Here is a 27,965-nt window from a genome sequence, read left to right as displayed (position 1 = left end):
GTCAGTCGGGCTTAGGCTCTCAAATGTACTAGTCACTTTTGAAAATGGGTCTTAAGCTTCTAAGAGCTGCTCTGAAAACGTGACTCCGGGTTTGTGCGCACTTCCTTTCTCCTGCAGTGAGGCCGTGTTTGGAGCTTCATAATTTAATCCAAACAAGGGCTGTTAAATATTGGTTAATTGAATAGTCGAGTAACCTCATGAATTCTTATTGTTTAGTCAACTATTCTATAATCCCCAAGGGCGAGGCCGGCAGCCAGTGTATCAGAGGCAGCAGCGCGAGGTGCCAGGCAGGAGCTGGTCCGCAGCAATGTGGGGTGGCAGCAGCCCCTGTCTACGGGGGTGGTCTGAGCTCCCAGACCCAGCACAAACTGGAACTGAGCTAGGCTCCTAATACACTTTAAATGCAGAGCTGCAGCAGGGGTAGGTCCTGGGCCCAGTGTGAGCCTGGACTGAGCTGGGCTGCTGGCCAGCCTGCTAAAAAATGTACTGGCAAGGGGCGGGGGGATGGGGTGGGAGGGGGGAGAAATGTGTGTACAGTAGTCTATTGCATTAACCTATAAGCTTTTGCTTATTGATTAATCCGTTAATCGACTGTGCTATTACATCTCTAATCCGAAGCACTGATTCACAGTTCTGCAGCTGCAGAAGCGTTTCATGCATGTTTACATTAGTTTCTGTCATTATCCTGTGGGCTACTTGTAGAAAAGCAGTCTGTGCTGTTCATGATCCTGCCATTGATGCACTACAGAAATGCTGGAATTGTTTCTGTCAGTCTCCGTTCCTTTGCTACATTACGGTGGTGGGGTTTTTATCTGTCAAAATACCATTGTCCTATTCGGATGTGCTTCCTTTCCAGGGATCAAGGTGGTCGGACTTTATGTGGTGTGATGAGAATTGGTTTGGTGGCAAAGGGCTTGCTGATAAAGGATGACATGGATTTGGAGCTGGTTCTCATGTGCAAAGAAAAACCTACAAAGACCTTGTTATATACAGTCAAGGACAATCTCCCAATCCAAATTCAGGTAAGTTAATTCAGGGTAACAGCTGAAATTATTTGGATACCAAGAAAGGTACAAGTGGTAAAGATATAGAGAGAAAAGACCAGACTTTGAGTCTAGGACAGCATCTAGGGTTAAAAAAAAAAAAAAAAAGTGAATACAAAGCCACCTTCCTTAAGAAAGGAAGAGAAACCTCAGAACTGTCATTCATGCTTAAATTTGACACTTTACAAATGGGCCTTAACAAAGATGCTAATTACCGTACCCATTACAAAGATAGCTTCCCCAATTATCACCCCTAGTATAGATATCTCATAGATACTAGCCTTCCCTCTCACCCCCTTCTGTTCTAAATCTGATTTGTAAGTTTTATAATGTGTTCACTTTTTTCATTGTATTCCTTTGGTATATATGGTCATGCCAATTCTCTTCCAGAATTTGATTTGAGGAAGTGGGTCTGGTCCACGAAAGCTCATCACCTAAGAAACCATCGTGTTAGTCTTTAAAGTGCTGCATAGTCCTGTCTTTTTTGTTTCAGCAAGATCAGACTAACATGGCTACATCTCTATTGCTATTCCTGAGCCTTGTTCCTGACCGCAATCTTGTTGTACCCTATAGCTAACCTTCCTATTGAGTAACTCGCGCATTTGATCTCTCCCTGCTTTTGCTCCCAGCACAACTAAATGGGGGTCTTCAGTCTCCCTTCTGAGCATGTCGTCCTGGCCCTATGTGGTTTCAGTAACAAAAATGATTAGTATCAGAGGGGTAGCCGTGTTAGTCTGAATCTGCAAAAGCGACGAGGAGTCCTGTGGCACCTTATAGACTAACTGAAGTGTAGGAGCATAAGCTTTCGTGGGCAAAGACCCACTTCGTCAGATGCATGCATCTGCAAGGGGCAAATGTTTCTCTAGGACAGTGGAGGGTAACCTGTGGGCTGTGTGTGGCCCACAAGACATTTTGTTTCCTGTCGCCCTCGTGCAGAGTTGCCAGATTCCGCTGGTTCCTGTCCGCATAATTTTTTTCTTGCTAGTATTATTAAAGCAATTCACTGTAAAGCCAGGACACGTGATGCGAGGTGCATGCTGATTGCACACACTGACCGTGAGAGTTGGGCGCTCCCTTGGCATCCACCAAAGTGCTGCTCTGGTTTAGTCGGCTCCCCCTGCAAGTTCTAGGAGCACGAGTGCAGTGAGCAAAACTTCCCTAACTCAGGAGACCTATTTGGTTGCGACAGTCTTGCGGCCCACTCGCTAGCCTACTGTGCCCATCCCTGCTTTAGGAGATGCTGCCTTTACCATGGGGGATGTTTGAAAATGTTTCTTGCTGCCTTTCAGAAACTTACAGAAGAGAAGTACCATGTGGAGCAATGTGTCAATGAGGCAGCTATTCTGATCCAAAACACCAAGGAGCCCACCCTGACGCTGAAGGTGATACTTACATCTCCTCTCATTCGCGAGGAAACAGAGAAGAAAGACGGAGGTATATAGAGTCATTTTTCTGCTTCCCTCACAGTTTTTTCCTAAATGCTTTCTGATCATGTAGCACAGGGTTAGTTAGGGAAAGAAGTCTCATTTTTATTGTATAATGTGTGTCATCAGTAGCTTGGCTCGCCTCAATGTGCTACAATGATTGTTCTTTAAACAGTCAGCAACCATTTAATTTTCACATAAATATATGTAAAATGCCATTTGCCATGCAAAGACAGCATTATTATAGCCTTGACTCAGACACCAATTAGATCTTGTCTGAAAGGAAGCAGAGCTAGTTATTAGTTAATAATTAAGCAATGTCTGCGCAGTCCTGTTTTCAAATTAAATCTAAGAGGACTGGTTCATAAAGTCATTTCTATTGTATAAAACTGCTCTCTTAAAATGCAGTTCCTACAAAGCTGTGTGTCTTCCTGGCATGCAGATTTTGTTAATTATTGATGTGCGTGTGTGTGTGTTTCTATCTTTAAGGTAAGAACTTCCTAACTAGGATACAGTTGAAGTTAAAGCTAAAATACTGCACTTCGCTTCTGAAGTTAAAGTTGTACCTACTGTCCTGAATGTAAAAATAGATCTTGAAAATTATGCCTCCTAATTCCTCCCCATCCATTCTTCCCTGTCTGCTGGGGACTTGCAACTTAGCCACAAGAAACTTTTAAGAAGCATTGACTCTTAACGTCTACGAGACTGGAAAGAAACCAAGAGTAACACACAGAACGAGTGTAGCTGTGTTTTGTTTTATTATCTTCCTGTCAATCATTTCTGCTTCCGCTTCCCAAACCTGTGCCTAGAAACTTTCCACTGGATGATGTCAGACCTTTGACCAACTGGCCACTCTCTGTCATGACAACTGAGGCAGCTGGGCCCATGTGGGCTAGGAAACTCCCTGTTGCTCTTTTCCCATTTCTAGACTTGCCACAAGTCCCTTTGCTTATTCCCCCTTCCCACATGACATACCAGTACACTGCGAAATGTTGGTCAGTTTCTCTTCATCTTGGGGGAGAGGGCAGGAAAGTGAAATGTAGCGATTAGGCAGCAGTTGGAAGTGCAAGAATCTTCCAATAGAGATGAATAGCAAAGACCCATTAATGAAAAAGTCCCAAAATTCCCAAGTCATTAATAGGGCTCTTATGCACAAATATTATGCTTTCCCCTTTGAAACAAAAGCCAGCTATTTGAAGACTACTATCCACTTTCTTCAGCTCCCTGTCAAGTGTTGAGTGGGAGGTTTGTTTCTTTTGTAAGGGATATATACGCTCATGAGGCTAAGCACAAAATGATGGAGAGAAATTTATGGGAAAATGTTTTTAACATCCCTGTGTGCATGTGTTCCTTCCTGGGTGATCCATCTCTGGAGGGGATGGTACCTTCATCTGCTGGAATAGAAATCTGGACTTTATTAAATTTGGAACTTGTCTGCTAAGCTGAATGAGGACGTGACTTTTCATGCTTTCTTGTTTTAATACGTTTGTCTTTTGTTACTGATTTAGGATCTTAAAATATCTTTCAAAACTTTGTTCAAAAACCTTGCAGCTCATCTTTTAAATATGAAGACAACTTCTGCATATTTGTGAGAGTGCTGGTACTAAGAGCTGTTGTTAGAGCCTCCTCTACTGTAAAATTTATTGTAAACTGGTTAACCCACTTTGTTCAGAAGTCCATTTTCTTTTATAGTTGGTTTCAGTTTCTGTGCAGTTCACTCCCTATTTATCTGAACAAAGAAAACTTGTAATAGCCCCCTTCATGAGTTAACCCAATATTTTTCTTATTGTATTAAGTAACTAGCTAGAGAGGGAAAAGTGACAACATTTCAAATGTCTACATCTACTTCTAGTCGCTTTGAATAGGTTTAGCTTTACTAAATAAAGTTTCAAATCTAATATAAAGGGGAAATATTTAGAAAAACTATTCAGGAAAAATAGTGTAATATAAAGGGAAAATATTGTAACTCTTCTTTTGATGCTCCTGGAAAAAGCCAGCCAAATATCAGTGTATTTGATTCAATTTTTAAAAGCTATTCCTTGCTTTTCTTATTTACTCTTTTCTGATAGAAAAGCTTTTCAGGTTCTTCATAATTTGCTTTTCATCTTGATAGCAAAATGAGCCATTCTGTTCCAGCTGCTGCTGCCCTTTCTCTTTATTTCTTAGTTGGCAGCTGTGTAGTAGTATGCTAAGAGGCTGGGGGAAACTGACCAAGATTTCCAGCAGTAGGGTTTGATTAGTCACTAATCTATCCTCTAACCAAATAAGCAAGGTTAGGTGCAATGGAATTCTTTATCAATGCTTCCATTTGTTCTGTAGGAATGCCGTGTGTGCCTTCATGCCCTGAGGTCAGAATGCAGAAAACAAACATTCCGGGGTTTCTCTTTAGTGTCTCCTCCTCCCCCCTCCCGTGTTAATGCTTAAAATGTGGCGTTTGTCCTATTTGTTTTTGCTGCTCACTAGTAAAAACAAATACCAGACCAGTGTGTGTTCATTTCAATATTCCCTCCAAGCGATCGCCTTAAAGTCACTGTACAAGCTCTGCTTTCTCCTTGTTAAATGGAGAGGTCCTATGTTTGGATCAGGTGCATTTCTGCATCAGAGTGAAATTTACGTCCTCGGCAAGTTTACAATCACTTGTGTCCACCCAAGAGCAGGATCTCTGTGAATTAGGCTCTCTCAGTGCTACTCTCCAAATAGTTGCAGTTACTGAACACATACATTCAAAATACAAAGTCATTTCAGCCATCCAGATAAGATGATGCTGAAAACAAGCAAGTTCAGTAACTGAGCAATTGCCTCATCATTGCTCTGGCACCCAGGATCTTGGCAGGCAGCAAGAATGATTGATGTTCTTGGTGTCCACAAGTGCCAAGTGCCCTTGAATGACCTGCGGAGCAAGCCACAGATTTGCCGCCTCTCCCAAAAGTAGCCACTTGCCTGTTGTGGTAGCTGTAAACTTACTGATGATGGCAGGAGAGAGAATACAGCCAATGGGAGAGGATTATTGAAGGACTCACTTTGTATGTGTTGCAGGATCTGAAGTAATGGCTGGTTTTTTAAATTTTTTTAACAAAGTCCTCAGTGTTCTGTTAGAACTAAAAAAAGGAAAAGAAGAGAATTCTTCATACACGTTTGAAAACTTTGATTGGGTCTCTCGTTCCTGACTAGCAGAGCATGAAGAAACATGCCATTCTAATGAGGATGTCAAAAGGGAGTCCGCTGCAAGTTGCTCGCCCCTCTTCACTGCCTGTTCTCTCCATCTTTCTGTTTAACAGAATCTTGCACCCAAACGTTGACTGCCTGCAACATCTGCAAAAGCTGCCCAGCAAACTTACAGGTTAATGTAACGAATGCACTGTTTTCAAAGGTGTCTGCGACTCTGGCCTCTCTAAATAACCTTTAATGAGATCAACATACCAATGCAAAAGTAGGCTGATGTATGCAGTTATAGTGAAGCCTGTTGAGTCACCTGTACAGTAATAGTACATCCACGATCATGGTTTGTAAGTTAGTGGTAACATTTAGCTTGCTTCATCAATAGCTGTAACCTACTCTGGCAAAATGTACAATCTCATTTAGAAATAGGACTTCATGGACATGCAAATTCACCTTAATTGCTAAAATTGAATGATTTTGCAGTCAGTCAACCTTTGCCATTTCTAACTTTAAAAGAAGATTCTAATCACTCATTGACTGTAGCTGTTTTAAGCTTTAAGCAGATGTTTATATTGTCCCCAGTAAAGGCTTTTGTTACAAACATTTAAAGATTTGTAACCCGTTGCACTTTTATAACCACAAAATACATAATTTTCTTCTTGTAAATGAAGAGGCAAAGGAAATTTGAAAGTAAGTCTTAAATTCCAAAGTGGTGCGATGCAAAGTGACCTTTTGTGCTAGTAAACAAATACCCACTAATCCCATATAAGACTTTGCAGCTCTTATTGGGAAGACAGGAGTGGAGATTAATCTGAGTATTTGTGATTCTGTTGATGGGAGTAACAAGAAACAATGCAAATATCTGCTGCAAAGTTCGTCGGGGTCAGAAAATAAGCATATAGCACTTCAGTCCTTCGCTGGGAGCAGAGCCAACAGATGCAAACCAAACCCACAAGCTATCAGACAAGATGTCTCCGATTCTGTTGAGCTTTACACTCTGGTTTTTCATTACCTTTTATCCATCATGATGTAATGGCTACAGCTTTGCTAGAGCAGTCTCCCTACCCAGGAGCAGAGGAAGTAAGGATGTTTTAATATTAAAATAGCAATACCGTGCAGCATAACCAGTGAAAACAAATGACAGCTGGAATGTTAGCTGTGGGGGTGGAGGTGTACACATGTGCACCTCTGTTGTATACAGTGGTACACATTTTTCTCCCACCTCTTTCAAGTAAAATTAAATGTCTTAGTAGATACGCAGATTGCTTCCTTGGCATGCATCTACGAGCTGCGTTGGGGTCTATTTTTTAGTCAGTCCCACATGACTGTGTCTATACTAACCCGGATGAATTGGCTGTTACGAATGATACACACTGTTTTTCTACAGTCCTGCCAATTCCAAAAGGAGCAGTAAATTCCTATGAACAACCAGTGTATTTATTCAAAGGGTTGTTTTTAACTATGGGTTGGTTTAATTTCCAGGTCGTACTGTTATGTTAGCCAAGTGCTATTGAGAAAGGAAAAGTTAGACTATGATCCTGCAAAGATATTTAGACATGTATAATTTTACTCATGATGTAATATAATCACATGAATAAAGTTAGGTACAGACTTTGTGGATTTACAGAATCATGGTACTAGTAATTTTTTCCTTAAAAATGAGAAAATAGAATATTTTCTCAGTAAATAGACCTACATATGATTGCTAAAGTACTTGGTAACATTCTGGATTAAGGAAAAGGGAGGGTGAGTGTAAACCTTAAGGATGTGTCTAGACTACATCCCTCTTTCGAAAGAGGGATGTAAATTAGACATATCGAAATTGCAAATGAAGCCGGGATTTGAATTTCCCACACTTCATTTGCATAATCGTGTTATGGCGTTCTTTTGAAAAACACTATTTCGAAAATGAAACCGCTGACTAGACGCAGTTCTTTCAAAAAAAAAGAAACGCCTTTTTTGAAAGATCCTGTACTCAAAAAATGAGGTTTACAGGATCTTTAGAAAAAGGATTTTATTTTCGAAAGAACCGTGCCTAGACTGCGGTTACACTTTCGAAAGAACGCTGTGATGCGATTATGCAAATGAAGTGTGGGAAATTTAAATCCCGGCTTCATTTGCAATTTCAATGTCTAATTTACATCCCTCTTTCGAAAGAGGGATGTAGTGTAGACGTACCCCAAGAAGATTTTGGTCGTCTTTGTCTCAACTCCTACTTTCGTTTTAGACAGCTGCTGCTGCTATTCGAAAGAGAAGATTTTTATGAAAGAGAAAAATATGTAAATTAACAGGATCTAGCAGTTTTAAAATTTATTGGCTGCTTTCATTTGTTACCTGGTTACGCAAACGCTGCAGTCAGAGTGAAAGAACTTGTATGTCAAAATGTTAAGTGCACATTCACACAAGTTCTGTTTTTCTCCAATTCAGTTACATTGGGTTAAGATTGTAGAAAAATACACCTCTCTGCACTTATTTGCTGTGGCATTAATAAAGTTAAACTGGAAGTATCTTCAAGTTTCGAGAAGGCACCTTTTAAATCATTTTTTAATGCTTCCTGCCTCTGAGGCAAACTTTCTCCCTCAAGAAAACCTTCCCTTGTGGAGATTGTCGATCAGTAATTCTGTGCTGATTTCATAAACCTGGAATCAAACCACAAACAGGAGGGAGGACTAAAAGAAGGAAAAGTGCTACATCGCTATTTTCTGCCCTGGAATGTGTTCTACATTTTTAATAAGATCCCAGATTGTCTGTGGCAGTGGCCATCGATTTTGTATAAGAAGTGAATGCCTTTTGCTTCTGTTGCACATGTGCACAATACTACCTTTTAATGGCTTGTTTGAATTCAATAACACCGTGCACTTAAAATTAATTTTTTTCTGGGAGTCTTATTAGCTCATTGAGATGCTGCCACTCTTGATGTCCTGTGACAGAAACCCCTTGGTCAAATTGTATCTGTCTCTTTTTATCCCGTTTTACCAGTAGATAATGTTGCGATGAAAGATCCTCCGGACTTATTGGACAGGCAGAAATGCCTGGAGGCCTTGGCCTCGCTGCGGCACGCCAAATGGTTTCAGGTTGGCTATTTGTTCTTATCTTATTGTTATTGTAGCCTTATGAGGGTTAATTAGAGACACTTTTAATGTTAATGCCTTCTTTAATCTCTGTCTAGCCCTTCTAGAGTGCAAGTCTAGAATTCTGAATTCTGAGCGGTGTTCTGTAAAAGCAGCGGTGCTAGGTAGCTAGCCACCTGGTCGACAGTTGTCATGAGGCTACAAAAGCAATTTTAGCATTATGCTTCTCTGTACTGTTACGCTTGCCTTTCTATAAAATGCAGTCTTTTGCTTTTATGCAACTTTTTCTTTTTGTTTTGCATGAAACTGATTAAGTGCTCCTTAGTAACCCTGTTAAAGAACCTATTGCAGGACTCTATGCGTTTTTAAAAAAAGCAACATTGCAGGCGGGATTTCAGCAGCTGTATTGGAACCATTTTGTTTGTTTTAGGCCAGGGCAAATGGACTAAAGTCATGTGTAATTGTTCTACGTATTCTGCGTGATTTGTGCAACAGAGTCCCGACATGGGCCCCGCTAAAAGGATGGGTAAGTACGGACCAAGAGGCGGAGGGCAACTAGACCTTTGAAACACGGTGGCCATTTACTGTCATGAGGGCTGTGGCGTGTGCATGTGATGCTCAGCTCCCTGCTTCCCCTTCCCATGTCACAGCCATTAAAACAACCGTATGTTTTAAAAACGCCCGTGCAGCTGAGGAGGGAGAGAGGCGGCTTGTGTCCATTTCAGTAACTCTGTACGGTGTCTGGGAACCATGGCCGTGTGTGTGCTACAGAATCTACCCCTTGTCATAGAAACTGGATACTTAAAAGCGTCTCGCTGCCAGAGCTGGTGTGGGTAACCTTGGAAGTGTGAGCTCAGTGTAAGCCAACACCGGGGAGTTGGTAGTACCCCCTGCTGGGAAAAGCTGCACACTAGAAATCCACACGTTAATCAACACCCCCGGGGCACTAGGAGCAGCGCCTCATCCCCATTCAAAATGATCTTTTGTGTTTAACTGCAACCACACACGCATCCGTACTAATCCTAATTTAATGTCTTTTAGCCACTAGAGCTTATATGTGAAAAATCTATAGGTACTTGCAATAGACCCTTGGGCGCTGGAGAGGCCTTAAGACGAGTGATGGAGTGTTTGGCATCTGGAATTCTGCTTCCCGGTAAGGGCCCAGAATACATTGGGACGCACCAAAAACTGATCCTCTGTTTGGAGATGTACACATTTTCCGCCCTTGCGTTCCATTCCTCTTTGAAATGCCTGGTGCACCGGAGCAGCAAGCAGGATACTTTGCCTGTGAATTGTTAACAAGACATTGAGACGCTCCAGCATTAACCTAACAATCGATCGTCCCCCGCTAATCGGTGCAACGTGCCCATGGCGTGGTGCAGATGGTGTGCCGTGCTTGCTGGGTGTGGAGTTGGCACGACAGAGTGTCTGTTGGGAAGACAAGGGGCCGGAGAGTTAGTACACGTCCGCGTTTTGAAATCAGTTCTACGTCCCTTTCCCAGCTTTGAAAACACCGCTGCCAAACTCTGAGCCCTTGTTGTGTCTGACGTGGGCAGTGTTAACAACCACAGTGTCAATGGCTCAAACCCTTAGCGTTAGCATCTCCCTAAGGATGCTGGTCGCCCCTGAGCGAGACGGGCTCTGCACACTCACTGGAGAGTAGAGGTTAGCCCTTGACATTTCTGCTCGACTCCAGGAATCTTCTGATGTGTTAACCTGCTCTGAATTGTCTCTCTTCCCCCTTATAGGGGGCCCTGGCCTGCATGATCCCTGTGAGCGGGAGCCGACAGACGCTTTGTCCTATATGACGGTGCAGCAGAAAGAAGCCATTACACACAGTGCTCAGGTAGAAACCTCTGCTTCCAGGGACCTGCCTTTCTGCTGCAGGGCGTCTGATTCGCTGCCTCCGGTTTACCCCTTTGCTCAGAATGGCTGCTGCTTTGCAGTAACTGTGGCAGCCGCGCTATGCCCTGCACTGCAGGGATTAAATAAAGGCTTGGAGAATATAGGAGTTCCGTTATGAATGAGATTTTCCCTGGGAGGGGGCCAGCCCCAAGCCTGTGCTGCACGTAGGTTCCACTTTACGCTCCTGTGGCTCCTAGGTCTTGTACTGATGCTCCAAACGAGGGGGGAGATGCACAGTGTTGCCCAGACGTGGCTGTTTCTGTTGACCCTTTCCGTAGAGATTTGAGTCCTTGCTTGTTGGAGAGACGTTGATCCTGTGTCCAGACACCCGGGCAAAGCATGGCAGTGATGGCTTGTTTCTGTTCTTCCCTAGCACGCACTCAGACTATCAGCCTTTGGCCAGATCTATAAGGTGCTGGAAATGGACCCTCTCCCGTCAAATAAATCCTTTCAGAAATATTCCTGGTCAGTGACTGACAAAGAAGGTGAGTGCAGACCATCTCTTGCGGGAACCTCGTTAAAAGCACAGACCCAGGACTGCAACCCCTTGGAATGTAGCCTGGTGAAATTCTGGGTAATGTGCTGTGTGTGTCAGAAGAATTTCATTTTTTAAAATAGAGATTATGCTATTAAGGAAAATCTGTCAGCGTCTCTAGTCACTAAATAATAGACCATACAAAAGACCATGGAAAATATAACCCCTGTAGGGTAGCGTGTGGCTTTCGTCTGATGTATGACCTCCTTGGAGCTTGGGAAATGAAAGTATCACATCAGTCTCTTATGCTAGGGAGCAGGAGTCTTGAGACAAGCCAAAATGAGCAATATTAGGTCAGTGTCTTTGCACAGGTTCGTGCTAAGAATCCCTTGGAGAAAATGGCAAAGTAAAATAAAATTGTCCTGAAAAACTTCTCAAGAACGGTACTGTTACAATTTTTACCTCAAACTGTATATTTAAAAAAAAATGAACCAGTGGTTCTCAACCAGGAGTCTTCCAGGAGGTACAGCTCAAGTAGATCTTTGTCTGCTTTTACCAGCTACGTAAAAAGCACTATCAGCATCAGTACAAATTAAAATTTCCTGCAGACAATGACTTTTTCATACTCCTCTATACACTCTACACTGAAAGGGAAGTATCATCTTTATCTTCCAATTGATTTATTTTAGTAATTGCATGGTAAAAATGAGGAAGTTCACTGTGGAGCTGTGAGACTTTTGTATTCTGATGGCTGGTTGTGTAAGGTAATTTTTAAGTGAGGTGAAACTTGGGATACATAAGACAAACCAGACTCCTGAGAGGTTTAGTCTGGAAAGGTTGAGAGCCACTGGTCTGAACCATCGCTTCCTAATTAGTATGCTCACAAGAGAGGGGGCTCTGGCTTTCTGAGATCTGTGTTTTTAGTTGGTATTTGTTAAGAATCGCTGAAATAGCAAATTCCACCAGCCCTTTACACTTTTGCTCAATACCCTAAATATGTAACCTTCTGGGCTCATCTGGAGTGACTGTTTTTTGTCAAGTAATCAGACTTGAAGTGGTTCTTTCCTTCCTTCCTTTTTAGGCGCTCTCCAAAAACCGTGTCGCCAAAACCAGTTGTAGTTCCAAACACCTAAACAATACATCAGGCGATCCTGGTTTTCCTCTAGCTCTTGGACCCTGAAATGAATATTAACTATATTTTCTACCCTGAACTAACAGGGCATAGGGCTTTAGCGCAGTTGTATTCAGTTAGGTTTTCTGGCTGGCTGGATAAGTCACTGCCCACATCTTGGCGGGCTAGAGGGCTTGTCAGGTATTTGCTCTCCAGTGAAAGCATGTTGGTTATTTTCCTGCTGGCAGGGATGGGCTGCCTGTGGCACCTGAGCTGATGGTTTTTTGAATGGCACACGGAGGAGTAGTTCAGTTAGGGGCAGTTTATTTTTCCTCTCGTTAGCATTGTACCATGTAGCGGTAAAGTCCGTTTATCCAAATTTCCGTTCACCAAAAATCCCAAGTCTTCGAGTGAGCGGTTCCCCATCAGGTGGAGAGAAGACGTAGCTGCCAGACAGGAGCCTCCTTAATACCGCTTAAGCACTGGGAGGTAGGGAAAGGAGCGTGTCCCATCTCTGCCTCTTGCTTCCAGCTGGAAACCCTGATGTAGGGATGGGCCCTGCTGCTTAGCTCCAGCTCTGCCCTGGCTATGCACTAGGCCCCCCCGCAGCTCTGGCTCCCCTGGTCCCAGCTGGTGTCTGCATGCTGAGCCGCCTCTCCCCCAGTCTGGCAGTGCTCACTGGAGAATGTAGGGACCTCCTGGCAGAAAAGGCCAGGAACAGGAGCCCCTTGGAGCCCAGATAGCAGGGCAGCCCTTAGGGCGGAGCCCCCAGTGGGGAGCAGGACAACAGCTGACACCTAGCAGGCCAGCCACAAATCCCTTGTGGGTGAGATGTGTCTCGTGCACAGCTAGCACAACGCTGCCGGAGAGAGTTAGATACTTTACATAGTGGAGATTTTAGGACAGGCAGCTGGAATCACAGACTTGCTCCATCATAAAGTTGCTAATGTCCACCTTGAAGGACCATTCTAAAGCGTTTTTAGAAATGATTTCCCTCTCCCACCTCTTCTGAGCATAGTTCATTTAGTCCGAACTGATTAATGCTCCCTGTTAGACCACTTGCTCAATCCAGGCCGTGTTCTAATTAAGAGATCATGTCTTTGGAGTTGGAGCACTGTCACAGAAATAATAGTTTCCTGTCACTTGATAATGCTGCGGCTAGTCCTAGCCATTTATTTTTAAAGTGAGAACATTGATCCAGCGACACTATTACAAGGACTTTATTTCTATTATGGCACATGATGGATGTAGAGATACTTTTTTTTCCCCCCCTGCCTGATGGTTGCTGAGCTCAGGAGAATTACTGGCATGCTGCATTCTCACAGACCTGTTGTGTGTGTCAGCTGGAGTTAGCTTTTCAATAAAAACACAGTGGATTGAATGAAGAAGATCATTTTTTTTGGGTGGTGGTGGTCTAGCTAATGTTAGCAGCACTGCCATCTGGTGGGCGGGCACATGTGAGATACAGAATAATGTAAATGAAATTCAGTACTATAGAGACACTGATTTCTGTCGTGCCGAGCGTTAATATTTATTTATTGGACCAAAGCTGCTTCCAAACTGCTGAAACACCAAGTCACTTTGTTTTCCTAGACCTCTGACTTCAGCTCCCCTGTAGAATGTTAGTTTTTAAAATAAAACTTCAGCTGTTGGACTTTGATTCCTTGCAGAGATTTCCTGATGCTGACGGTGCTGATCAGAACATATGTAACAAGATCTGTATTGACTTACTGTTGATGTTTGAGCTAGTAAGGAAGTGGGTTTGAATATGTGATCTTATTGGCTAACATTACAAAGTCCTATACCGTTGGCCTCTGGACACGAGTGGAAACTGAAGGACTCCCCACACAGTCCTCCTGCTGCTGGTTATAAGTTAACACTTTCTTCTGCGTAGCAATATAAACTCTTAAATCCGGCCCCTGACAGGTGATTGAGTATTGGGGCTAATCAGGCAGGTGCCATGGGATCACTGCCTGGTCTCCACTCTGTTACTGCCATATTACAAGGAGAACTATCTTCTAGGTGCCAGCTCCTCTGCACTGAAAAGGCCATTTGAAGATGGATTAGGGGATGATAAAGATCCAAATAAAAAGATGAAGCGCAACTTGAGGAAAAGTAAGTGCCACTTGTGTCTGTCCTGGCGTCAAGGCGCCAGCGCTGGTTATAGTGGGAGCTGACGCAAAAGCTTCTTGGTGTTGGAGTGGAATGGCAGGGCGGGGGGGCGGCTGTTCAGTCCCACTGTGCTCCGAATTTCACACACCTCTGCTTAAAGTTGGGGTTGAAGATCTTTGCGCTGGGTTGATTGACTTGCTTTTACTCCAGGGGGTGATATGAATACTTGGGTTGCCCAAAGCAGCCCTTAGGGAAAATGGCGCCCTGGTTTTGGTGCCCTGACCCTTGGGGGCATAGCCCCACCCACTTCCCCTGCTTCCCCATCCTGTACTCTCTTTACCACGAGCCCCTGCACTGTGTCCGCTTCATCCCAACCCCTGCACTTTCCTCCCACCTGTGCCCCCAGCGTGTCCTGCCACTCTGCCCCCTGGCCCAGTGCCCTCCACCCCCTTTGCCTGGCCACACCTAGGCCCTGTTGCCCCTCACACTCTGGCTACGGTGCCTGGCCATGGGCCCACTAGCCCAGTCATAAGGCCGGTCCTGCTCCAAAGAATTCAGATACTTTATCTGGAGTGGCGCGTCGTTCTCTCTAGCCACCCCAGACCAAGACCTCTCGATACATAAGACTGATTGTTCACAGGGAGCAGGTGCCGATTCCTGACAGATCGCATGTAGTGTATATGCAGGTCAGGAGCTTGTTCTGGATTGCTGTGAATGAATTGTGCCTGGTGCCTAGTTTCATAGGGGATGTGGCTGCGGGTAGCACTCTGCTGTATGACCCATGGTGTGCCATGTCACGGGACAGCAGTCCGGAGGAACCTGACTGATTTGGTACAGATCTGAGCTCTACGGGGTTGTGTGGTAATGGTCATGTATTTACCTGCTTAATGGAAGGTGCTTTACAAATGCAAAGTGTTGCGCTTCTCTGTTTCTTTCGTTCAACTTGTTTTTCCTTCCCGCCCTCTCCCCAACAGTCCTAGACAGTAAAGCAATAGATCTCATGAACGCTCTGATGAGACTGAACCAAATCAGACCAGGGCTTCAATATAAGCTTCTGTCGCAGTCTGGTCCAGTCCACGCGCCAGTCTTCACAATGTCTGTCGATGTTGACGGGACGACTTATGAAGCGTCAGGGCCATCTAAGAAAACGGCCAAGCTCCATGTGGCAGTGAAGGTAAGGCACAGGCTCCATGTGGCAGAGGCAAGTTGATAATTCTAGTCCCATGTCTGGAAAACCCCCTAATAATTTTAATAATATCCCAATCTCTTAGAACTGGAAGGGACTATGAGAGGTCATTGAGTCCAGTCCCCTGCCCTCACAGCAGGACCAAGTACCATCGCTGACAGATTTGCCCCAGATCCTTAAATGGCGCCATCAAGGATTGAACTCATAACCCTGGGTTTAGCAGGCCAATGCTCAAACCACTGAGCTATCCCTCCCCCTAAGGCAGTGTCTCATCAAACCCAAGTGATTACCTGCTCTCCTAGGCCTTTTCAAAGTGTTCTGGCCTTTGCAGACCCCCTGGAGGACAGGACAGGGGAGGAGTGAACTGAGCTGTCAGTGTGTGGAATGATGCTGGTTAGAGATTGGGTGGGTTCCATGGTTTTTTTGTTTTGTTGTTTGTTCTCCTTGCTAGTTAGAAACGAGTACAATGGCTCATCGTTCTGTTCCCGCTCCCCTCACCCTGCCTGCCTGTCCTTGGGTTGCGAGCAATGTTCTCACTAGTCATTTTCAGCCATGTGTGGATTTTTCCCCTCTGTGTGGAATAAATGTTATGTGCCATGTGCACCACCAGTGGAAACAAACACCCAGCTGCGGGCGCTCTGCTAATCAGCTGGGCGGCATTGGGATCTCTCTGGAGTGGCCGCACAAGCACCCGGCGCGCAGGGAACACTGGTTGTGAGCTCCTAGGAGCACCAGCCGTTCCCTTGTGAGTGCCTGGAAATCACCCAGCGCATTGTGGTTGCTACAGTAAATACATTGAGGCTGCTGAGTGCCAAGAGACAATTTGTCAGCAGATAGTCCATCGGTAGGAGGCATCCTGGACCGTTCTCTATTGTCCCCCTTCCCAGAGGCTCTGAGGGTGAAAGCTGGAGTTGGTAAAATGATGAGATTTGAGTAGCTGTCTAGTAAGTAAAAACAACCACCACACTCATCCCCCATGCAAATGTGTACTGATAGGTTAGGCCCTGCTGTACTGGACCTTCCCTGTGTGCGTAGCTGAGAAAGGAGGGAAAAGTTTTCTGCCAAGTGCAAAAACAAAATGAGACTGAGTCCACAGAGCTGCGGTTGCAAGAAGAACAAACCCATCTGCCGTTATCTGCGCTTCGTTTCATGTGTTTTGAGTGAACTTTCTTTACAGGAGGTTCATCTGGCAACTTTCCGTTTTTCTTTGATGTAGAATTTGAAAATCCCATTGTCCCTTTTCCTTTCATGCTCAAAGCACCCAAAAGTATTTGATAGAATGTCTCGTTCTGCGGGAGACGTGGCTTTGTATGTGTCCTCTCATCCCGGCCTCCTCGCACCTGCGAGTGGCCCCAGTAATTCTCTTTGTAATATAAGAATTCTGCCTTGAAAAGCAGGATCTTATCTCTGCCTCCCTCCTGCAGGGTCCCTCTGTGGCTGGAGCCTCCTTCAGTCCCATTTTCCCCAAATTTGCAGCCTGCCCACCCACTGGGCTGTGCTTTGGAACCACACTCTTCCAAGCTGAGAACCAGCCAGTAAGCTGGCCGTGCAAAGCCCCAACAGTGACTCTGCCTGCCGGCCCCGGCCCTGCTTGTGTAACTGCCTGCAGGTGGATTTGAACCGGGGCCCTCTGGAGCTCGAGCTAGAAAGCCAGCTGGGTCTCCGCTTAGGCTGCAGAGCTCCCTCATTCTTCTCTCTCACTGTAAGTGGTCTAAGTGCCACTCCATAGGACAGTGAGCCACGCCTACTTGGTGGGTGGGCTACCCTTGCTCACACACCAAGAGGTTGTGGGACGCAACGGGGAGGTTTCCGTTTTTAAGGTTCACTGTTGAGTTACATAAGCTCTAAATCTACAAGTGCCTTTGACAGGCAAGCAATGGTGTTCCCTCCCCCACCCCCACCTCCAAAATGGGGGCAGGAATGGAGCTGTCTGGAAATGCAGTGCCTGCTCCCTATGAACCGTGGGGACGGGTCTGGAGTGCCTGTGGCCCTGCGTTGGAGGGGAATGCTTATGCTGTGTCCAGTCCCGTGGTCAGTGTTGGGTACCCGTGGGCGTTTCTGCAAGCTTGGCCAGGGAGTTGGTTCACAACCACATGTATCCGCTGAAAATGTCCATGGGTACGCGATTACCACAATACACGCATCTTAGCATCCCGAGTTCTGCGCACCTCTCCTACACAGGGCTGGTGAAACCCAGGGGGGTTGACGTACTTCCCATTGGTGTGCAGATGAAATAGCCAAGCGCTCCATTATCTTGGCTCTCCCTTACTGCTTCCCTGCCCTGCACCTGTCCGATCAGGCCACCCTGCAGCACGGAGAGGGACTGCCAGCTTTGGCGGGGTGTTAGCTGAGGTTCTTGGAGCAGCTGCAGATGGGAGAGGTCAGTCCAAGACTCCAGCAGTTGCGTTCTTGCCAAGAGTCTGACCCCATAGGTTTCCCATCGGCATTTCCCTCGGGTTCTCATATTTCCAACGCTGCAGGGTGAGGGTGAGTACAGTCAGAGCACCTGTGATGGGTACTCACTGGAGGTGGGAGCCGTGTCATTCCCTGCCACAGTGGCATGGCCAGCAGAACCCCAGATGCAGTGGCAGTCCTCAGTCCACGCAGGAGACCTTGCCTAGATGGAGCCTGGCTGGGCAGGATCCAGCAGCTGTGACTTGCAGGGGAATGGACCAATGGGGAGTCTTCGAGCTTCTCTTTTCTGCAAAATACCCTGATTTTGCCTGTTTGAAAATCTCTCCCGGGCAGAGAAGAAAGCAGGTTCCAGAAAGAGGTTCTGTCTGGGAAAATCGAGACTCATAGTAACCCCTGCGTGTGCTGCCACTTTGGAAACCGAAGAGTTAACATCTGGGCTTGATGCGTGTAGCATCCCATATTGCACATGGGCTGCTGCCTTCTCCTATGAGACACTTTGTCCTTGGTCTGCAAACTTCTGTGCGCTGAGCTCAAAGGAACTTAAGATGCAAAACAGAACGTCTTGGTCACACTGTCAAGTAGTATTACCCAGTGGATGAGATCGAGCCAGAGCTGTGAATAGCTAACTACTTTGCATATAGATCCCATATTTTATAGGTTGAATTTTAATCCGATGTTATACATGGGAACCTCAGTTTGGAAAACGATATTTATGAACTGCTAGTGCATTTGACACCCGAAACTTACATGTTACCGCTTGGGAAGGCGAAGACCTTTTTCCCCATTAGTACTTGATTTTTTGCTGTTTTTAACTTGGTGAAAAATGAACTCAGTGAGTTACCTCCTGAAATGTGTGTGCATGGTCTTTTTATGTGGTAGGATCAGTTTTGTATTCACTTCCAAACCCCAAACCGGTTTTACATCTTGTTTAATGTCGTTTGGTGTAGGTATTACAAGCAATGGGCTACCCGACTGGCTTTGATGCAGATATGGAATGCATGAGCTCTGATGAAAAATCAGATACCGAAGGCAAAAACGAGACTGTGTCTTCAAATTCAAGCAATAATACTGGAAATTCTACAGTTGACACTTCCTCTACCTTAGAGGTGGGTATTTGCTGAAGGATGCGCAGACACAGAGCTTTCCAGGAGGACAATGGTCTTGTGGAGTTAAGGCTCTAGACCGGGAATCCGAGATTCTCATCTCTCTGCCACATGCTGCCAATGAGTCCCCAGGCAAATCCCTTCTATCGCTCTGTGCCTCTGTTACTGAGCTGTGAAATGAGGCTCTTTCTCACTCTCTGCCTGTGTCTCATGTCAGATTTGGACTAGGCCTGCACTGGCACGTTGCAGCGCTGTAACTTTCTGGTGAACCCCCCTCCCCCCAAGCAGAGTTCCTGCACAGTAAATCGCCAGTGTGAACTAGGCAGCGGTGCTGGGAAACACACTCCCAGTGCTGTTAGCTAATGCCCTTGGGCTGTGGCCACGCTGTCAGTTGAAAGCGCTGCAGCAGCTGCACTTTAAATTTTTAAGTGTAGACAGAGCCTCAGGCTTAAACTCTTCAGGGTACGGACAGTTTGACTGTGCAGCTAGCACACTGAGGCCTTAATCTTGGTGCTCTTGTAAGACAAATAAGCCAGGAAGAAACAGAACCGTGGTTACAGATGCTTTTATGCTAAAAGTATCTCTAAATTGATAAAAGGACAGAAAAGTAGCACAGTGAACAGGGATGGATTTGAAAAATGCGAAAGGCATGATTGTGCTGTTAAATGTGCATGAATGGACTAGAAACGCGCTATACACTAAAGTTACACTAGTTTAATTTTGGGACTTATAGCTTTATTAAGGAGCTCTAAAGGACAAATTCCGTGTCTGTTGTCTCACCGAGTCGATGGGAAATGTCGTTTTTCTTGAAAGAATACATTCCTTAACTTGACCGGTCTGTGCTGAATGTTTCCAAGAGTCCAGTTGCAAGGGGGATGTGCTGTAATTTTCTGTGCTTGGAGGGTGTTTTTAATTGATAATTACATGTTTTCTTAAACCATTTCCAATCTTTACATAGCTGTCATGAGCAGACAGAATTCAGGGCTCTCTCTCAGGACGTGCGGATATGGTTGCCTCATCTCAAAAAAAGTTATACAGGTTGGACCTCGCTGGTCCAGCACTCTTGGGACCTGACCGGTCCCAGATGAGGGAATTTGCCGGATCAGCAAAGGTCCCCTGCGACCGCTCCTCCATGCCACCAGCGCCTTCGGCCCTGCTGCCACCAAGCAACATGGCTGCCCTGGCTCCGCTGCCATAGCTGCTGCTCCAGCCCCACTGCCAGCACGGCAGCACACAGCCCTGGCCCTGCTACCAGGGTGTCCCTAGCGTCTGTTTGCCAGTCCATGAGGACCATCCCTCTTATCCCATGACAGCTTACTTGGCTGAAGAACTTTTGGTGACGGGACCTTTTCAAAACGGACTATAGCCACTGGATCCCCCATGTCCACGTGCTTGTTGACCACCTCTGGGAATGGGCGGCAGAGGATGGCTCGTCTATTCTGTTCACTCCCTCGGGGGCACCTGGCATTGGCCACTGTGGGCAGACAGGACACTGGGCTGGATGGACCTTTCCTCTGACCCACTCTGGCTGCACTTACGTTCTTGATGGTCCGTCCTTTCCGCTTGGATGCCCTTTGAGCCCAAGTGCCTGGTGCAGCCAGGAGTGTGTTGCTCCATGCAGTGCTGTGAATACGAATACGGCGGGTTAGAGAGACGGCCAGCCCGGCTAGCTGCCCGCTGAAATGAGCGAGTGGGAATATTGTCCCTTTCAAAGGGTTCATCCCTCCCTTTTCCTTGGGGGGCGGGGGCTTCGTATCTGCTGCTGTGGTGCAGTAGGCTGTGCCGAAGCACTGACGATGCTCTGTGTCTGTTGCGGGTCCATCCGAGAGACCTGCTACGGCTGATGTATCAGGAAGAGCTGGCTGTTGCAGCAACACTAATGCTGTCCTTTTCCAGGTGGGCAGCCAGCCGGCTGTTCTGGGCAGACATGCCGTAGGCGTGTGGCTGCAGCTTGAGTGTTGGCCATAATATATCTTGTCTCTGCAGGTAAGAACTCAGGGTCCTATCCTCACAGCAAGTGGCAAAAACCCGGTGATGGAGCTAAACGAAAAGAGACGAGGTCTTAAGTACGAGCTCATCTCCGAGACAGGCGGGAGTCACGATAAGCGCTTTGTAATGGAGGTGAGTGAAGCTGAGCTCTGAAATCTGCGAGTGGCTTCGCTAACAATGCTGCAGTTCTCCTGGTGTTATTCCTGAGCCTTACCATTCGTTATCATCCACACGAGATCAGTAACCGTTTCAGGGCTCTGTACTCCCCAGTGCCACGGAGGTTGTGGGGATCGCAAGGGAATCGCCCTGGGTAATCCAGCAAGGAGGGAGGATTTGATTATAATGCCCCTAAACACATCACATCCCTGCCATGTCGTGGGGAGAGGGCAGAAGATGCTGCGTAGCCAGAGCCACTGACCAGGGTGTCAGGGGCAGTCCTAGCAGGGCAGTGCGAATGCCCTGGTTTGATTGTCTTGTGGCCAGCTTAGCGGGAATTAGTCATGATGTAACCGAGGGAGCCCAATTCAGTCGGTCTGATTCTACTCAGCAGCAAGTTGTTGAGCCAACTTAAAATCCGCATTGATGGGCTCTGAAGAGAGAACAAAGCAGCTCTTCTTAGCCAGAGCGTAGCCATAAGGCACAGCCTTGTCGGTGCTGGGGGTGCAAAGCTGGCTGGGTAGGGCTGTCTTGGGATGAGCATGAGCAACAAAGCCAAGGTCCTGCCCACCACATGCCAGAATGTTGATCCCAGCCTAACTCCATCCCAAGTAAATGTATTTGATCTCTTTACATTCCCCCTTCAGTTTCAGCTTGACAAGGGATTCACCTGTCCTGTGTCAGTTACATTTCAGTTGTGCTTAGTGGTTCAAGTGATCGCTTTACCTATCCCATGGGGCTACCGGGTTTAATTAGTTCTGTTGTAGAGTGCTTGGAACTCACTGGAGGAAATACGAGTTTGTTTCTGCCATAACGGAATTCCTTTTTTTTTAATGGCTTTGAGTCCAGCCAGGATTTGATTGTGAATAGGAGTTGTCCTTTCCGCCAGGCAAAGTACTGGATCTAAATTAACCTCTTGGCTTCAGGTAGAAGTAGACGGGCAGAAGTTCAGAGGCGCAGGTCCAAATAAGAAGGTGGCGAAAGCGAGCGCTGCTTTAGCAGCCCTTGAGAAACTGTTTTCTGGGCCCAATGCAGCAAACAATAAGAAAAAGAAGATTCTCCCGCAGGTAAGAATCCCCAGTTCCCATGTGTCGTTGGCAGCACCGCCTGGGGGAGCGCTAGAGAATGCTACATAGTTCTGGTTTTTGTTTCAGCTACACCAGACTAATACGGGTACATTTCTATCACTATTCCACAGGACTTCAGGCTGCTGTTCTGCAGGTCCGTTGAAACTACTGTCCCTTGCTTTATTGCTCTGTTGTTAAGCAGTTGTAAATTGCACTTAGAGGCCTGAGAAGATTTGAGGGCTGTCCAAAGCCACAGGGAAGTGGGGGAGGGGAGGAGGGAGTGACTTTGCCCAGGGTCATAGGACCTGTCAGTGCTAGAGTCAGTCATAGAACCCAGCTCTTCTGAGTTCAAGTCCTGTGCAATATCCACTAGACTACGCTACTGTCTGACGGTGCGTCTACACTGCACCTTAGGTCGAAATAAGATGCACAATTTGAGCTGCGCAAATTGCACATCATATTTTGATATTTCAAAATAGTTTATTTCGAAATTTGGCGCTGTCTACACAGCACTTACTTCAAAATAAATCGCTGTTCCAGAATGTCCCTTCCTCCCAATGGAATGAGGGTTACAGGGACGTCGGAATAGTGAGCCCGTTGTATTTCGAAATAACGGGCACACTCAAAAGACGTGGACTATCCCAAAATAGTGCTGCAGTGTAGACATAGCCTAGTAGAGAGCTTAGAGTACCTTGTTTATAGCCTGCTGATGGACACATCCTCTAGGTTCCAGACAGAGTTGAATTTAAGCCTTTTCAAACGCAGCGTTTCGTTGGATGAGGAGGGTTTGTTTAGTAGAAACTTGGACTTCGGACTTTTTACATTAGATTCTAACAATCTGAATAATTAAAATGGTTCCTGAGAGCCACAGTGATCTCTCCATTCTATAACGTGAACATTGATAATCAGCTTTCTTTCTGCTCAATGAACTTCTTTCAGAGAGCCACACTCAGAAAAAAGTCCTCATAGTTACTGCTTTGATCTGCATTGTGTGGATTAACTAGAATTAGGATTTCTTCTGCAGCCTTTGCAAAAATGCAGTTTATGTTCCATCCTGCTAAAGCTTAAAGTGTAGTGAGAGAAATGACCAGCCCTTTGTATTAGTTTTGTACCAACACTTATGTTTATAGCAATTCTCCTGGGCTCACCAAGACCTACAGTTTTTGCATCATGGAAGTTCTTGAGCTTCCATTTTTACTTCAAAATCCAATTCGTGGTCATAGAATCATGGAATACTAGGACTGGAAGGGACCTCGAGAGGTCATCGTGTCCAGTCCCCTGCCCCCATGACAGGACCAAATACTGTCTAGATCATCCCTGATGTCATGTTCTACACAAAGATGCCAGTTAAGATCCAAGCGTAATCTGAGATCCGAGCTCTCAGATTTTGTTTGGTCACTTTCAGCTCTCAGTTCTTTACAATAAGCCATGACAATACTACCCTTCTAAAGCTCTCCAGACTGCAAGAAGTTGCCAGTTAGCCCTCAGCTGCTGACCGTGGACCGATGTGCTTTGATGCACCCATGCAAACTCTCTCTCTTTATTTTGCTTTTTAAAAAGGGAAAAATCAGAGTTTTTAAGGGGAGTTTGGCCAAAACCTTCTATGCTTAGAACAACAGGACTATCGACACAATTGTAGCTATTGGGTGCTTTGAGTAGTAGAAGAAAAATATTTAAAAAGGCATTTCCTGAGTAGGACAAGCAGATGGAGCCAGAAGGTAATTAAGGAATTAAGATAATTATAACAAAATAAAAAGAGAGAAAGCAAGAGATTTATTCACACATGTAAAAGAGGAATAGATTGTAAGGTGGGTCAGAAAATAAAGATGGGTTGGGAAGGATTCAATACGGGAGACATTAAGCATTTAAAATGGATAGGATTCTAGTAGCCAGGCGTGAAAATGGCTTGTTGCCTCAAGTGCATAAAAGCTTGTTACAAAGTGGATGGAGGAGAAAATAATATTCTTAAACCGTGAGGCTGGGACAAGATGCAGTGGGTTTAATTTGCAGCAAGAGAGGTTTAGGTTGGACATTAGGAAAAACTTCCTGTCGGGTAGTTAAGCCCTAGAATAGGTTGCTTTGGGAGACTGTGGAAGCTCCATCATTGGAGATGTTTAAGAGCAGGTTAGGCATGAACTTGTCAGGGATGGAGGTAGGGTACTGGAGTAGATGACTTCTCGCATCCTTCTAGTCTTATTAGTCTATAAAAACCTATCTCCATGTGAGGACATGGGAAGAGATGGATCCAGCCGAATGGATACTGCACATATAGCCCAAAGGAAGGGTAACTATGGTTACATCTCCACTACAGCTGGGTTCCACGTTCAGGCGATAGATGCAGCAGGGATTCGATTTAGCAGGTCTAGTGAAAACCCACCAAATCGACCACGGGTTACTCTCCAGTTGACCCCAATACTCTACCCCAGATGAGATAAGGTAGCTCGACGGGGGAGTGTCTCCTGTTGATCCATCATGGTCAACTTACTGTAGTAGCCTAGGTATTGCAAGTTTAATTCCTATCTAACGAGTCTAACTGTAAGCAGCCGTGGTTCCCTAAAACCCAGGAGTACCCAAATCAGTGGCCAATGTGCCAGTCACCCGGTAGCTGCCAGTCTGTCCTGTGGGAGTTGCCGAGTGCTCCGTGCTTCTGAACGTGTGGCAACCCAGTGAGTAAATGATGCCCAAGGCTTTGCCCACACAGAGTTAGTGGCCAACAGGTGAGAGTCTACTCTACACAAGACTCTTGGGCATTGTTAGCCGGGCCCTTTGTGAAGTGGGACTAGCTCAGCTGGTATTCGCTGTTAATGTGCATGGGCAGGGGCCACCCGGACGCTTTGGCCGAGCCTGCACTGGCACTTTGCAGCGCTATAACTTGTGGCTCCCCTACCCCAGATGCAGGGCTGCAAAGCGCCAGTGAACCAGGCGTCAGCGCTGGGAGCCCAGCTGTTCCCCTCATGGAGGGGAGACTTGTCTCCCAGCGCTCGCGTGTGGCCACGCTTTCAGCTCAAAGCGCTGTCGTGGCTGCGCCCTAAACGTTTGTGTAGCCAACGCCACAGCGTGCAGAAAGCGCGTGCCCGGCTTGCCGTGAGCAGACAAGCCCCACCTCTGACTGTAGGAGCCTAAAGAGAAGGGTGAAGTTTTTCCAACGATCTTACCCCGGCTTTAATTCACTTGGGGTGGGATCCTGGCCCTGTTGAAGTTAATACGGCTGGTGTTTCACTCTGGATCCGTGAAATATTACCGTAAAAATGCCGATGTTTCCATTCTCCACCCCGACTTGATTGCCCCAGCTTAGCTCAGCACTTCACGAGGCAGGGCAAAGCCGCGCTGCTCAGTGCTTTGAACAGTCAGCCAGCTGGAGAGGAGAGTTCAGACAGGGGAAGTAGTCAGCACCCTCCCCTCCTCTCTCCAGCACCAAGGGTCAAGGATTTCTATGCGACAAGCCCAGCTTTGCAGCAGAGACGCCACGTCCCTGCAGCTCCTCCCAGGCAGGCAAGATGCAGCTTAGTAGCAAAGTGTCGTGGCTTATTGGCACTGGAGCAGTGAGACACACGTGACACAAAGATGGCCCATCCCTGCCCCCGGGAGTGGTCACTCTGTGGATTGCTGTGGTGCCAGTGTGAACGAGAGATGCCCGTGGGAGCAGCTGGCAGTGCTCCGTTCCTTCTGTTCAGGGAAGGGGGTGGGGTCAGTTGAGAGAACCCCCCACAGGCCTGTTCCCCAGAGTCCCACTTCAGCCTGAGTATGGACACACGTGGTGGGCTGACTGCAGCCTCTGCGGGAGCTCATGCACATCGCGTGGCTGGGTGGCTCGTGGCTGCTTCCGTGTCCTGAATTGTGCCCTGTGCTTTATTCCGCAGACCAAAGGGGTTGTAAACACAGCCGTGTCTGCAGCGGTCCAGGCTGCTCGAGGAAGAGGACGAGGCGCTTTAACGCGAGGGGCATTTGTCGGGGCAGCCCCGGCCACTGGATACATAGCACCAGGTACGTCACGGGGCTGCCAGCGAAGGCCTGACCATGCTGACTGTCCGTGGATGAGTGTCCATCTCTCTGCGGGCCAGGCCCGTGCCGGCTGGTGACCTGTGCCATTGCGCAGCATTTGAATCACAGGGAAAAACCCGCGTGGGGGGGTAAATAAAGGGGAAAGCCAGAGAGTCTGTGCTTCCCTTGCGGTTTATTGTGCACGGAAGATGAGCAAATAACTATCCTGCTCCAGAGCGTGGTCATTCTGACCACTGCCTTTCTCCTAGCTCTTGCCATGGCAGGATTCCCACCACTCTGAGCCCAGTTGTGACATCGCCGGGGCGATGTGCCAGTCAGGATTAGGGTTGGCTTTCCCAGGAGCGCCTCATTCTAGATGAGGCTACAGGATTAGCCTTCGTAAGGGCAGAAGGGTATTGTGTGTGCAGGCGGTTACAGGCCTGTCCTGTGTGCCTTGCTGTGCCTTCTGCCGAATCTCCTCTCGCAGCCACCGATCGGCCGTCAGAGACGCTTCAGCCCTCGGGGCAGGGCTATCGGAGTGGGAATTGCTGCTCTGCGGGAGTGCGCTCGAGAGTGGGAAGCTATGGGCACCCCGCACGTTCGCAGGTGTGAGCAGAGGTGCCTTTTAGCAGCTGTCGGGTTGGGAGGAAGGAAGTCCCCCGTCGTGTTCTGGCTGGTGCTGCTCTGTGGTACAACACTGCAGGTCCAGATTAAAAGCTTTTTTTGGTTCCCACTGGTACATGGGCCCCTTCCCACAGAATTCACGTTGCTGGTCAGGCGGTTTCAGTGTTCATTCCAACGGGCAGGTTTCACAGAGCGGTCTAGCAAGGCTGGGAAGCAGTCGGAGCGTGCTAGAGGGGAGATAGCTGAGCTGTGGTTCCTTGTAGATTAGGGAAGGCTACTACAGGCTGATTGAAGCCCCTGTAGCCAATTAAGGCCCCATCGGGACCCTAATAACTCCCCCTTGCTTCAGGCAGCACGGGGAAGGGGAGATGAAGGAGAGAGGATGGGAATTGGGAGGTGTGTTGCTCAGATTTGAAAGACCAGAGAAGTGGAGGGAGACCGTGTCCCAGCAGAGCAGGTAGAATGACTCCACCAGTATTCAAGGACCAGGGGGAAGAGGGTAAGAAACTGCAGGGATTGAGAGGTGCTGGGGCTCAGATCCAAACCCTTTTCATGCTTCCCTTCTCCACCACCTTCCTGTGCCCCAAGAGCCAGGGAAAGGGGAGATGTCCTAGCCTCCCACCAGGAAAAGCACGGGACCCACCATGCCAACATTGGCTGTCTTTTCACAGCTGCCATGGTAAGCAAAACCTGTAGCTCCAGGAACAACAAAGTGCATAGGAATTTCTGAGTCTCTCTCATGTTTTGCTTTGTCTGAAACGCTGTATCTCACCTGGTGGGTGTCATATCCCTGGGAACGGGTGGTCACAAGGCATTGAAAATCATACTCCAGTGTAAAACAAAGAATCTTGCTCTTCCTTTCCCTGCACGCTGTTACCCTTCAAGGTCAGGTATTCTCTGTGACCTTTTCCAGCTCCACAAGCCAGTTACATTGTCTTATCCTGACATAGGCACATCACTTTAAGCCGTGGGATCACGAAAATGAGAGTTTGCATAAGGGGTTGCTAAGCTGAAGAGGCTGAGTCACACTGGTGTAGAGAGAATTTTGCAGGCGTTGAAGGGTGGAAAGAGACTCTCCTCTCTTTCTGTATATATTATTTTATTCTTTGGTCTCTTTGCCTCCAAAGTTCCATGGCCGATGCTC

At 46.8% G+C, this 27,965-nt stretch overlaps 1 protein-coding gene across 11 annotated transcripts in view; it reads left to right on the top strand.

Moving 5' to 3' along the window:
- The window catches only part of STRBP (spermatid perinuclear RNA binding protein), a 108,386-nt gene that overhangs the window by 57,256 nt on the left and 23,165 nt on the right, over positions 1-27,965 (top strand). For 8 of the 11 annotated variants that reach the window (XR_012897189.1, XM_075905624.1, XM_075905626.1 and 5 more), the window contains 13 exons: positions 857-1,022; positions 2,333-2,477; positions 8,606-8,700; positions 9,128-9,223; positions 9,739-9,850; positions 10,446-10,543; positions 10,976-11,087; positions 14,211-14,303; positions 15,275-15,474; positions 18,849-19,007; positions 20,991-21,125; positions 22,076-22,216; positions 26,077-26,200. Coding sequence is in view for 10 of the 11 variants with exons in the window: in XM_075905624.1 (XP_075761739.1) it covers positions 857-1,022; positions 2,333-2,477; positions 8,606-8,700; positions 9,128-9,223; positions 9,739-9,850; positions 10,446-10,543; positions 10,976-11,087; positions 14,211-14,303; positions 15,275-15,474; positions 18,849-19,007; positions 20,991-21,125; positions 22,076-22,216; positions 26,077-26,200 (1,676 nt within the window). In the remaining variant the exon portion in view is untranslated. The remainder of the gene's footprint in view (positions 1-856; positions 1,023-2,332; positions 2,478-8,605; positions 8,701-9,127; positions 9,224-9,738; positions 9,851-10,445; positions 10,544-10,975; positions 11,088-14,210; positions 14,304-15,274; positions 15,475-18,848; positions 19,008-20,990; positions 21,126-22,075; positions 22,217-26,076; positions 26,201-27,965) is intronic. The other 3 variants (XM_075905630.1, XM_075905625.1, XM_075905632.1) reach the window with 1 other exon arrangement.

The sequence above is a fragment of the Pelodiscus sinensis genome, chromosome 22 (assembly GCF_049634645.1).
Source record: "Pelodiscus sinensis isolate JC-2024 chromosome 22, ASM4963464v1, whole genome shotgun sequence".
Lineage (NCBI taxonomy): Eukaryota > Metazoa > Chordata > Testudines > Trionychidae > Pelodiscus > Pelodiscus sinensis.
Note: the sequence above shows the minus strand (reverse complement) of the source record. Positions and strands in the feature narration are given on the sequence as shown.